This window comes from Procambarus clarkii, chromosome 18, assembly GCF_040958095.1.
Source record: "Procambarus clarkii isolate CNS0578487 chromosome 18, FALCON_Pclarkii_2.0, whole genome shotgun sequence".
NCBI lineage: Eukaryota > Metazoa > Arthropoda > Malacostraca > Decapoda > Cambaridae > Procambarus > Procambarus clarkii.
The window spans coordinates 18,119,015-18,132,573 of record NC_091167.1 but is presented as its reverse complement, the minus strand read 5'-3'; the positions used below and the strand labels follow the sequence as shown (position 1 = coordinate 18,132,573).

The window sequence follows — 13,559 nt, the reverse complement described above, 5'->3', positions numbered from 1 at the left end:
TCAAGAAGGCACTCAACCTAGACTTAGATGAGAGTGACTGGGACCAAGCAACACTACCAGTCAGACTTATAGTTGGGGTATAAGTCTAATGACTTCCTAATACTTGTGTAATTAAATAAGGAATATATTGATCTATAAACAGAGACGCATTTCAAAGTCTCATTCCTGTGTTTTCCAAATATGTGAGTTTATATTACATTGACGAATTGTGCGCAAAGAATAAAATAAACTTGTGTTTCTAGAGACTAGTGCTCAGATTTGCATATTATCAATTTTAAAACTTACAGCCGAGGAACGAGTCACGTTCAGTGATGTGAACAGGAAGGATCCGGGAAGAGTCATGGAATTTCTGCCCAAACAATTCTTCAAGTTCGACTGTAGTGTGAAGGGAACTCCCCCTATCAACATCACCTGGTTCAAGGTGAGAATGTCTATTTAGTATTAATAATATCAATTTACCTGGATACGTGTATTTCTCAAGTTTATCTATTTTTATCTATTGCATGTATATGCATGTATTAATCTGTTATTTTTCGCATTGTGAACAATTGGTTGCCATGCAAATTAGGTTTCGCTTTGCGTACTGAAATATTTATTTTATATATTTTTATTTAGTTATTATTTATTTATTTATTCCATTAAATAAATGATCCTACAGGGTTCCGTACATGAACTCATTCTGTTTCTGATATACGTAAACGATCCTCCAGAGGGTACAGACTCGTTCCTCTCAATGTTTGCTGATGATGCAAAAATTACGAGAAGAGTCAAGACAGATAAAGATCTGAAGTGGGCAGCCAGCTTGGGGTCAGCCTATGTCCTTCCCGAACCCTGGACCATTCCCCTTGCAAATTTGGGCGAGGCTAGACCCAAGTGTCTGGCTCCCAACTTTAGACAAACAGGCCGCCGAACGTAGACATTTTCTCTTATAGATATGTGTATCTAGAGGTGTATAGGCTGTGGAAAGTAATACATTCAAATGTTGTTGTTGTTAAAGATTCGCTACTTGGAGCAAAGTTCCAAGTAGCACGGGCTATGGTGAGCCCGTAGTGCCTTGCATTCAAAGGTGTTCCCCGCTTCTCAGTGAGTTTAGTGCAGACCTGGACTATGCTCAGGGCTACAGCTAGTACACTTGTTGGATGGTCAGTAAGGTATTGTGTGGCCTTAGTAACCCTCCAGAAATTGATAGTCATTAAGCTCATCACCACCTGTGAACTTTAGGACAGTTGCTGATAAGTTAATCCAATCTAACACCTAACCATCCACTATTTAAAAATTAAAAAATAAATCCACTTGCAAGATATGAGGTTAAACACCATCAAACATAAAACTTTACTGCAGACGAGGAGTCACAATAACGTGGCTGAAATATGTTGACCAAACCACACACTACAAAGTGAGGGGACGACGACGTTTCGGTCCGTCCTGGACCATTCTCAAGTCGATTGTGAATGGGATTTTCAAGTCGATTGTGCGAATGTGACCATTCTCACAATCGACTTGAAAATGGTCCAGGACAGACCGAAACGTCGTCGTCCCTTCACGTTCTAGTGTGTGGTTTGGTCAACATAAAACTTTACTGTTTGTCAGGATGATAAGCCCCTCAACGACACAATCTTCGCGCTGAGCCTCGACCAGCAGGTCCTCAGTATCGAGGACCTGAATGCCCAGAAGCATGCTGGCAAGTACTCCTGTGTGGCCACCAATCGCAACGGAAGGTATCGGATTGAAGATCATCTGGAAGTTCGTTTTAAAGGTGAGTTTCTGCAATATATAGAATTATATTACATTGCGGTGTGTTGAAATGTATACATAGAGCCCCTAGGTATGTGTTTGATTAATACAGCGCCTAGTGTGAGGTCTCGAGAGATAAGGACACACCCAGAGTTTACCCACAAAACTAACACCCAGGTTCCTTTCACCAGCTGCTGGCGTCCCACAAGTCACCAAAACTGTGCTGGTCGTGACGGTGGTCAGTTTGGTCGTCCTCCTCTTCGTCGTCCTTTATCTTGCCCGCAAGGTCGTCAAGGAACGCAGGCGGAAGGCAGCCATGAGGGAAGCCATCCTGGAGCTCTTCAGGGGAGGCGGGGTCGGGGAGCTGAATCCTGACCTGCCGCTAGATGAGCAGGCGGAGCTTCTTCCTTATGACAACCTGTGGGAGGTCCCACGTGAAAATATTAAGATAGGTAAGTGTTTGAATATTATTAACTTGGCATCAGAATGTAAATAACATTCAATTCATACAAGTCAATATTTATCTCAGTTTAGAGGTTGATAGGCCTTAATAATCCACCAGTGGTTGATAGGCCTTAACAGTCTAACAGAGGTTGATAGGCCTTATAACAAGCCTACATCAGACTAAACTCTCACAAGGTTTGATATCCTCGTTAGAGTCACTTGTCTTTAAGCTCACTTCTCTAGTTTACCCTAGAAGACCATCAGGTTTACAACCGGGTCCCCAATTACTGCTAAATTAACAAAGGCAAATAGTTAAGGCTGGTGTCCAATCCTTCACTATCGATGGCTGGAACTTGGGCAGATATCACTCGATATCTGGGGAGCCGGTCGGCCGAGCGGACAGCACGCTGGACTTGTGATCCTGTGGTCCAGGGGTCGATCCCGGGCGCCGGCGAGAAACAATGGGCAGAGTTTTTTTCACCCTATGCCCCTGTTTCCTAGCAGTAAATAGGTACCTGGGTGTTAGTCAGCTGTCACGGGCTGCTTCCTGGGGGTGGAGGCCTGGTCGAGGACCGGGCCGCGGGGACACTAAAGCCCCGAAATCATCTCAAGATAACCTCAAGAAGATAGACGAGATCTATATCTAAATATTATTTGCATTTATTTGTTGGTATTTTACTGAAATTTGTCTACTGTAGCAACAGTGATATTTGTGTCGACTCTATACGTCTGAGGTCAATATTTAACCCAAGGACACGGAATCTTTTCATACCCAATTATGGATAGATGGATATATTATGTTAATTATAGAAATAAGCAGTTCTTACAACACTAGTGGAAGCCTGGTTAGCCAGAGCGTGCGTCTGGGTATGTTTCTTTACACCTGATGCCTCTGTTCACCTAGCAGTAAACAGTACCTGTGAGCTAGGTAACAGCCGAGTGTTGTAGCCTAGAGTGAGTCAGCAATTGGGCTATTGGCATCATATAGGCCTATCAGTCTTCCTGTCCCCATCAGTGGGAAATTAGTAGAGAACACATGAACAATAAGCTTGTAACATTAAAGCTTGAGGAAGCTTGTAATGTTACAAGGTTGAGTTTTATCCGGTGAACAGGTCGACAGCTTGGAGCGGGCGCGTTTGGTCGGGTGGTGAAGGCTGTGGTGGAGGACCTGGAGGCGGGGGACCCCTCCACCGTGGTGGCTGTCAAGATGTCCAAGTTCCACAACGATCACAACCAGATGAGAGCATTAGCCAAGGAGCTCAAGATCATGATCCATCTTGGCAAGCACCTCAACATTGTCAACCTCATGGGTGCCAACACCTCAAATATAGCCAAAGGTATGAGGCGATGGGATCGAACCTCCGTCCCGGGTCACAACCAGCCGCACTCCTTACCCTGTGGATCACAATATTCGAGTTTGTAAGGACTCTAGATTGCATAACTTTAGATCATATGTTGTTGTTTCAGATTTGCTACCTGGAACAAAAAGTTCCAAGTAGCACGGATAAGGGTGAGCCCGTGTTAGATCATAACGTGATGCATGATCTAACACGGGATCACCATAGCCCATGCTACTTAGAACTTTAGATCATATTGTTGTTAAAGATTCGCTACCTGGAACAAAAAGTTCCAAGTAGCACGGGCTATGGTGAGCCCGTAGTGCCTTATTTTTTAGATCATAACGTGGTCCATGAGGTAAGGCGTGTGTCTGCGGTGGTATAGGACAAGGAGTTCCGTCTTAGAACGGCGGGATACATACATACTTTTAAAAATATACTCAGGTTTCCTGGCCCCGATAAAACGAATTAATTATATCTCCCGGCTTGGTACCTTATTTTAATAATTACTTCCATTCAAGGCGAGCTGTGGATCCTGGTTGAGCACTGTAGGTACGGTGACCTCCACACCTTCATACTCCGCAACCGGGTCAACTTTGTCAACCAGATTGACCCTTGTACTGGACACATTGACCCCACCATTGCTGTCATGGAATTCAGTTATCCAATCCCTGGAATGAGCAGGTAAGTCCATCCATGATTACCTAACTTGTTAGGTTTCAAATAGAATGTATATTGAAAAGTTGATGGAGTTATTTGATGATGATTTGAGGATGGAAGGAGGGTTGACTGGAGAGGCTGGTAGACGCGTGTGATGGCTGAGGCAGACAAGGAACTATGTTTGCGTAGGATTGTTATTATTAATGCTTAAACTGGTGTGTTTGAATGTGTTGGAGTCTGATTTAGAATCAAAGGATGTGTCTGTAACGACTTAAACAAATCGTTGCAATTCTGGCTGGAAATTACAGAGTTACAGCGGTTGTACAGCGGATGTACAGCAGGTGTACAAAAGGTCTACAGCAGATGCATAAAAGGTGTACAGCAGATGCACAAATTACCACAATTTAAACGGCCCGTTTTTGTCTCTACCAGACACCAAACATAAATTACTGTAGTTATGACCGCTGCTAAATGATCGATGTTTCGCGGTTGATGTTGCTGCAGTTTCACTCTGATGTTTACAGAAAGGATTCCTGTTATCGCGGGAAGAGCTTGAGGAAGACCGTCTACGACGTCTCAGATGACACACAGGCTTCACCTCGGTACGTCGCAGCAGGGTACAACGACGGCCCCAAGCATGAAGTCAATCATTATCCAGACGGCAAGCCTCTCTCCGATGATACGGGTCAGTTGCCAGCTGGTAACTATGAGGTGTGGAATGGTGGGGTTCGGGGCTTGATCTGCCTTCAACTTGGGACTTGATATGCCCCCAGCTTGGGGTTGATCTTTCCCCAAGTTTGGGGTTTAATCTAATACATTTTGAGGTTTGATTTGTAGCTTAGACCTTGATATGACTATCCTGAAGCTTGAGCTGTCTGGAGTACACCGCTAATGGGTTATGAGAGTTCTACTCTTCAAACTAATCCTGGGGCTAGGCTTATCTTGGGATAACTTGGTCGAGAAACCTTGTTTGGAGCAGCCCGAAAAGCCTACAACGTCCATTACAGCCTAATTCGTCTGGCACTTCCTGCAAGAACATGTCTAATTATTCTTGAACACGTCCCCCTTGTGTTCTGGGAATATTTCCATCAACACTGATCAATGTACACCATTAACACTGAATTCGGTCTACATAATCCCTCTAACTCCCTTAGTTTCTTCTCCTTAACTTGTGATTACTTCACCCAGAATTTGATTTACAGAAGCCACTGAGAAGGGGCACTTGATGGTCGACTCCCACAACCAACAATATGTCTATGACATAAGCTTGGTCCCTGGAGTCACTTCCCCCTTCACCACCAGTGACCTCGTCTGCTGGAGCTGGCAGGTGGCCAAAGGGATGGACTATCTCAGCCACAGGAAGGTACACAGATTGAAAACAAAGAGTTTACGTTTCCGCTCTTAATGCGCGGTTTGCCTCGGAGGAATATTATTTTTAACCATTGATGTTAGTCTATTTTTTTCCTTATTTACTGTTATACCCGCATGTTATAGAGCTCCCTGGTGCAGGTTGAATAATTTCACTCTCACACTTTCGATTACCTCTTTATTACACTTTGGTATCTGGTCTAGGACACCCTCACACTGACCTTGGTGCAACTGTACTTCATATCCTCTCGCACTAAGACCCTTAACATTCGCCTTACAACTGCACCCCTTAAGCATTACACTCAATCTTCACACTTACACCCTTTACCCTCACACTTACTAGTTTTACATTTGAACTTATAATTCCTGCTCAATAATTGTAGCACCTGTAAGTGTGCAGTACTTTAGTATTGTATTTTCATGGCTATCTATTATACATTTAAATATATATATTGAAAGATACATTCCTTTCAATATAAATACTTTGAGTTACATTTGTTTTGGGCTGTGTATAAAATGCTAGTATGCATGCTGGTTGATCTGTTGGCACTTGTGATGGTTTAAATGACCGTCCAGAGGTTGATAGGCTTTTCAAGACCTTGGCATTCATGACCTGTCATAAGTTGCCGGTCGTTAAGCCCAACAAGTTATACCTTAGCATTTACAACTCTTAAATACCCTGGCACGCGCAACTCAACAATTCCCTAATGTTTATAACACAACATAACCATAGTGTCTGCAGCCTATCAATGCCATAGTGTTTGTAATTCAACAATACCATAGTGTCAGTAACGCTCCAATACGAAAACATTACAGCTCTAAATAAACTTAGTCACTGGAGTTGTGTTACAGGTGTTGCATGGGGATATTGCTGCCCGCAACCTGTTGCTTGCGGACAACAACGTGGTCAAGTTGAGTGACTTTGGACTGTCTAAGGACGTCTACAAGAGTGATATATATAAATTAAAAACTGACGTAAGTCATTTTATGTCTAATTATTTTTGTTGAGGTTTAAATTGTCAATAAACTGTTATAATTACTATTCATTTATTGTGATCTTGGTTGAACCTACAATAAAATAGTGTAGGAATAAAGAACGTTGCAGAGAGCTTAACTTGGCTAAGCAAACGATTGTTATTTTAGTTTTCAATAAGCTGGTCATTAAAGAGAGAGTCGAGGCAATGGCGCCCTATCTGATAATACTTTTACATTCATTAATGTTCTTTAAGAATCTTGAATGTGAGAAATGTGTTTATTTGTCCATGCTTATCCTGACCCCTTCCAAGTGTTATATAGTCGTAATGGCTTGGCGCTTTCCCCTGATAAGTCCTACCATGCTATTGTTTCATACGATAGATAAATTGTAACACGGCTTATGCTTTAGACATAATATATATTACCTCTATCTAGAAATCCAACATCCCGTTTGTAACTCATTTTGTATGTATGTACTTTTACCAGAATAAACTATAATAATAATAATAATAATAATAATAATAATAATAATAATAATAATAATAATAATAATAATAATAATAATATGGCTTCCGAAATGTTTCAGGACATGATGCCGGTCAAGTGGATGGCTATAGAAGCGCTCCGTGACAGGCTGTTCAGTGTTCAAAGCGACGTGTGGGCGTACGGGGTGACGCTGTGGGAACTGTTCTCCCTTGGCTCCACACCCTACCCGGGCCTCACCATCGACCACACCTTCCTTCAGAGGCTGGAGGATGGTTACCGCATGGATAAACCCAAGTGTGGCAACGATAAGCTGTAAGTCTCAATTTACTGTAGTCACAGCTCGTGGGCGACAAACAACATTAAGGTCATCAGTAGAATACAATTAATTATTGGCCAATATTTAACATTTTCGTATGTAACAATTGAAACGTATATCAAGCGAGTCATTAAACAAAGATAACACAAATGCTGATCTAGGAATAGAAAATTACCACAGTGGAAAAAGAAAGGTTAACAGCTGAGCGCTTTCGACTATGTCTTCTTCAGAGGTGAACTGAGTTCAGCTCTTCTATATGATGAAGATAGTAGAAAGCGCTCAGCTGTTAAACTTTATTTTTCCAATGTGGTAATTCTGCGCGCGCACGAATACACACACACACACATTACAAATATATATTACACACACACACACACACACACATATATATATATATATATATATATATATATATATATATATATATATATATATATATATATATATATATATATATATATATATATATATATATATATATATATATATATATATATAATATAATTCATTTCATCATGGATGTTTTGAACTTCAATTAATGGACTATACCTTTGGACCTAAAACTCATTTATTAGATTGAAGAGCTGTACTCCACGCACATGTGGGTGGGTGTGGATATATATATGTGTGTGTGTGTTTGATTTAGACACACAATTCATGTTTCTTCATTGTGAACATACTGGACGAAAAAAAGCTTTATTCATATGTTTTTAAAGTGCATAACATTTAGCTGCACGGATACGTCAACAGGCAGGACCTACTAATGCAGTGTTGGGAGACGGAGCCGGGAGACAGGCCAAGCTTCGCACAGATCGCCCAGCTTATTGGTCAATGGCTCTCGCCTGAGGTCATGCAGGTAAGCCTCCAGGCACAAGAGCTTGAGATTGTTAGTTAAATACTGATAAATCAGAATATTTGTTGAAGTTATATTCATAATGAAAAGTTATTGTACTTATTGATTGTCATATTTGCACGTGGAAATATCCAATTTATCCACTAACATAAGAATCCATATCTAAGGTTGGGCATAATGACATTTTTCACTTTTATGATAAGACATATTACAGAAACAGAAAATAGTGGTCTCACGTAAGTAAAGCAGGCCAAAAAAGTAGTGTACATTATGATTTACTATACTTGTAGTGTACTGTTCTATGTACTCTCTTGTACTTTTGTATGTAATGTACGGTGAAAGCATTTATCTATCAGAGCCTTTAATAATCCTAACGCGTAATGATCGTTTGTTTTCCCAGAAATATGAAGAGATGAACCTGCAATATATGGACAGCAACAAGAAATATTTTGAAACCCAGACAGACTACCTTAAGATGGTCTCCTCCCCAGTCTATCAGAATGTGTTTGACGAGGAAGACACCAGTAAAGTAATTTTCAACAGTTAAACTACTATCGTTTATGGATATTGAATATCCGCGTCAAGAATTAACTTGTTAATTAGAGAGGGATTAACAACAGAGTAGATGAACAATATGAGATAAACACACATTGATCATATTTTGGCAATAGAGTTGTGAAGAAAACACAGTGACAGATCCTCTTGAAATGTCATTACTCCTTCCAATCATTGTATACCCAACAGGTAAGGACCGACATAGATGAGAAGACTGTCTTATTCACTCACGAGAGAAATCTAACTCCATCTCCAGTGAGTGAAGATCTCTGCTTATTAAATGAACAAGATTTCAATTACCTGCCAATGAGTTTATACATGGATCCTATTCCCGAAACTACTGATGACCTCAGTCCAGCCGCGACGGACAGATTGTAAGTATCAAAGAAACATGGTTTGGTGTTGAATTTAAGACCTACCAACCTCTGGAGGGTTATTAAGTGATTACTAATCAACCAGCAAGTATACTTTAGTTCTGAACATAGTCCAGAACTAAAGAATACCTTTGTGAACAGGAACTATCAAAGCTATTGTGTATAATTTTTTTATTAACAAGCTTAGGTGTACACAGCAATGTGCTGCTACCCTATTCTATATGGAAATATTACACAGTGTAGATAAAAAACTAGCTATAAGTTCATCTAATAATTAGATAATATCTAATATGTTCATAAGCAACCCATCCTCCGAATTGACAGTACGATTTAATACTAAGTGTAATAAGTACACTTTTTTACTGTCATAAACAGTGCATAATTACACTTATGGAGCTGTTATGTTTACCCAACTCTACCGATTTAATTCTCCTCATTTTCTGTTAAGACACTTAGAATTTTTGGATGAAGTTTTCAATTTCAATTAGAAAGACAAATTTTAAATATCAGGAATTTCTTTTTCAGGTTTATTAAACAATATAAATTTTATACAAAATTTTAAAATATCCTGAGTTACTTTACAATTTATTGATATATTTTAGTTTAGTTTTATTAGTTTTATAAAACTGTAATACCAATATAGCTATAGGTTAAGTACTAATTGTAATTAAGAAGCAATAAAATTTATTATCTTCAAAAACTAAGACGGTTAGGTGAGGTTGTGGTTTTCTATTCAGTTTTTCAGGTAAACTCAAATATTCACAACATATTTGACTACGATTTAATACTAAGTGAAAATAAGTTCAATTCCTAACTGCTATGAATAGTACATAATTGCACTTATTTGTTTTCTTACATTTACCACCCCATTTTTGGAGGACGGGCTGTCATAACATCTATATCACAATGAGATGTATCAAAGAAAACAGGTGTATGGGGGGGTAACACCAGTAGACTAACAGACGGTGTCACAGCCCGAATACGACATAAGTACAGGTATAGGGATCTACAGGCTTGTATAGGGATCTAGATGAAGTAAAGTGTAAAGTGTGTGGACAAGGACAAAGAAAACGTTAAACCATTACATCTTGTGAAAAAATTGAGCCATTTAGAGATAAATCTAAACTCACGATGCATGAAATGGCAAACTATTTTATTACAATAGATAAATTATCTGAAATCCTTTTATTGTATCCATGTTTCGCTTCTAGTAGATAAATAACATGAGATTAAGGTACAAACTGTGTAGTGTGAAGACTAATAATAATAATAAACAGCTTTTCTATGATCCTGTAATATCCCGTTGGCAAAAACAGTTATATACCAGCCAAAAGATCTACCATTAATATATAATGAATAGTTGTAAATACATAATTATTGAAATGGAACATTCTCTGTAACTAGCTGACATTATAATTACAAGGTGTGCAGGAAAAATATAATTGGTAATGTAATAATCACCGGTGAGGTTTGATAAAGACCTTATAAATAATGTATATTCATTATATGTATATAATGAATATACATTATTAAAATTCTGGCCGAAACGCTGCGTGTACTAGTGACTTTACAAGATTGTAAATTACCATTCAATGTATTCTCACAAACCCAATGTACCTTCTTGTATATAAATATAAATAAACAAATAAATACATGTGTTTGTAGTGTATGACGTCATGTGTAAGGGGGATGATTTTGGGGTTGTCCGTTAAATATGGACCCCATACCCATCCTGCGGTTGGTAGAGGTAAAGGTTACAGAGACACATAATGGGCTCAGGAGATAAACCCCAATTTCATTTAGCTAGGTGATTAACGAGTACCAATTTTTTCACATTTTTCTAGGTGCCCGTTGTTGGAAGAACACCATGCCGCAGGCGAGACACCACAAGCAACGGAGTCATGCTGTCAAGATATCCTAAACAATAGGCTGTCAGAACAGCGCTCTGGGAACTTGCCAGTAAATGCGAACTATGCAAATCTTCAGCTGGTACAACCACCAGCAACGTCTTGACCTTCGACATGAACACTATAAAATCAGCAGTAATTTCATGCTTTGTTAGTTTCTTTGAGAGAGTTAGGCCTTAAGCCCAACATCAAATCTATCAACCTCCGGAGGGTTATTAAGGCCACCACAACAGCTTACTGACCAACCAGAAAGTATATTTTAGTCCTAAACATAGACAAGGACTAAAGTATAAACTCTCAGTGCTTAGTGTATGACTGACATTGTAATTATAAGGTGTGAAGGATAGATGAAATTGTTAATGTAATCATCACCGTTGAGGTCTGATAAAGACCTTTTGTGCCCTCTGTCATCCTTTTTGCGCTACCGCTCACAGGATGAGTATGGGGTGCACAATACACTAGCCACCACTGACGGCAACATCAATAAAAAAGAATCTCAGTGTATTGTACACCGAGATGCGGGGTATACATTTTTGTGTGTATATATGCATCAGAGAGAGGTTTTTATATGAGGAAATAGGCTAAAAATAGGTGGAGGAAATAGGTTAAAAAAGACCTTGCAGGAGACCCAAAGGACTAAGAGGGGAGACATAACTATTTGTTATAATAAATAACATAAAGGCATTTGAGGTCATGGAGTCGCCTGGTACCTCGCATGAATAGAGTCTGCAACATTTATATTTCTGAAGCCCCAAAATATATATATATATTACTATTAAATCAATGAAAATCTTATTTTTATATTCCATCTTTTTATATACACACTCAGTTATGGAGGTTCGCCAAGGCCTACCAACCCCTTGAGGGGTTATCAGGACTTTCCAACCTCAGGAGGCTTATTGGGGCCTACCTACACCTCTGTAGGTGTAGGTAGGCCCAATCAGGCCCAATGTATCAATCAATCACTCGATGGACTCTGACTCCAAGGTCCCTTTCTTCATCAATCTGTTGTAAGCTGGCCAAGCTTGGAGTTTACCGCAAACCCAAAACAGTCTTTTACTAATCTCTAAAGTTTGCTTCTCAGTTCAGATATTAGCTTAAGAACTGAAGTTATACTGAATGGCTTGGCTTTGGTGCTTCAGTAACGTCTGAGAGCAGCCTAAGAGAGCAACTCAGAAGTAAAAACAGTAATATTAATACAAATATATATTAGTCAAATATAATAATAATAAAAATATTAATAAAACACGATAATAATAAAAATATTAATAAAAATGTAATAATAAAATGGTAATACAATATAATAATAATGCACAAAGAAATCACATAAACGTACTGTATCAATCAGAAAATCAGTAGAAGCTACGAGGAAGGAATCAAACTTATGTTGTGGGTATTGCCAAACACACGCCTTAGACCACTATGCCTCAGACAGGGTAAAAAACCAATTACAACCCGAGATTCAACTGAATTCTCGAGGGTTCCTGAGGCTCCATTTGTTCTATTCATCTTGTCAAGGTAAACTCAAATATTCACAATAAATTCATACATCGCATATGCACTTATTCATATGCAAGATATTGACTATAAGCAAGTGCGAGAACTAGTTGACCTACCATGCCTTGCACATTATCTCTACCATTCTCTCCATTCAGTAATGTTAAGGTTATTAGTATTATATTCAAGTGTCCTATTTAATCAAGGGACTTATCATGCTCAAGACTATTATAATTAGTCACGATATATATGTTAAGCAAATTGATGCCTCAGTATAATATTACAGAATTTTTAACAGGTTAGAATTACTAATCATCACCTGCTCCTGGTATCTAGCATTACGGTTGCCAAGATTATTATGTATTGAATAATAATCTTGAATAGATTATTATAATTACACAAAATAATTATATAATTATTCAAGATTAGTAATATAACTATTCAAGATTATTATAATTTTTTATTAGTTACATATAACTATTATTATTATTTAGTTACATTTAACTATTACTATTAATTGTTCATCAATATATAAATTATTACTGTAATTATTAATTATAATTATTTATATTTGATTAGTTAATTAATAATTATAATAAAAATGTCCCCAACCAAACGAGTTTTTCTCCAAGCTACAGAAAATATGACAAATGAAATACAATATGAAAGGGATAAAGTGGTATGCAAGTGATATGATCTCTGACGATGCCTTGTCTAACCTAACCTCATCTAAGCTGTGAAAATAACTTCTTAGGGACTTCAAGCACTTATATATATATATATATATATATATATATATATATATATATATATATATATATATATATATATATATATATATATATATAATTATAATAAAAATGTCCCCAACCAAACGAGTTTTTCTCCAAGCTACAGAAAATATGACAAATGAAATACAATCCACAGCTATATATATATATATATATATATATATATATATATATATATATATATATATATATATATATATATATATATATATATATATATATATATATATATATATATATATATATATATATATGCAACAAT

The 13,559-nt window shown here is 38.0% G+C and overlaps 1 protein-coding gene across 6 annotated transcripts in view; it reads left to right on the top strand.

The window, feature by feature from the left end:
* Positions 1 to 13,122, top strand: part of LOC123754523 (vascular endothelial growth factor receptor 1) — a 31,622-nt gene extending 18,500 nt beyond the window's left edge. For 4 of the 6 annotated variants that reach the window (XM_069326306.1, XM_069326307.1, XM_069326304.1 and 1 more), the window contains 13 exons: positions 288 to 421; positions 1,591 to 1,756; positions 1,926 to 2,186; positions 3,291 to 3,515; positions 4,037 to 4,199; positions 4,700 to 4,860; positions 5,378 to 5,538; positions 6,396 to 6,518; positions 7,105 to 7,316; positions 8,071 to 8,176; positions 8,574 to 8,702; positions 8,918 to 9,102; positions 10,947 to 11,798. In XM_069326306.1, the coding sequence (XP_069182407.1) occupies positions 288 to 421; positions 1,591 to 1,756; positions 1,926 to 2,186; positions 3,291 to 3,515; positions 4,037 to 4,199; positions 4,700 to 4,860; positions 5,378 to 5,538; positions 6,396 to 6,518; positions 7,105 to 7,316; positions 8,071 to 8,176; positions 8,574 to 8,702; positions 8,918 to 9,102; positions 10,947 to 11,115 (2,195 nt within the window). In that variant the 3' untranslated portion in view covers positions 11,116 to 11,798. Of the gene's footprint in view, positions 1 to 287; positions 422 to 1,590; positions 1,757 to 1,925; positions 2,187 to 3,290; positions 3,516 to 4,036; positions 4,200 to 4,699; positions 4,861 to 5,377; positions 5,539 to 6,395; positions 6,519 to 7,104; positions 7,317 to 8,070; positions 8,177 to 8,573; positions 8,703 to 8,917; positions 9,103 to 10,946 lie in introns of all 6 variants that reach the window. The other 2 variants (XM_069326303.1, XM_069326305.1) reach the window with 2 other exon arrangements.
* The last annotated feature ends 437 nt before the right edge of the window (positions 13,123 to 13,559 follow it).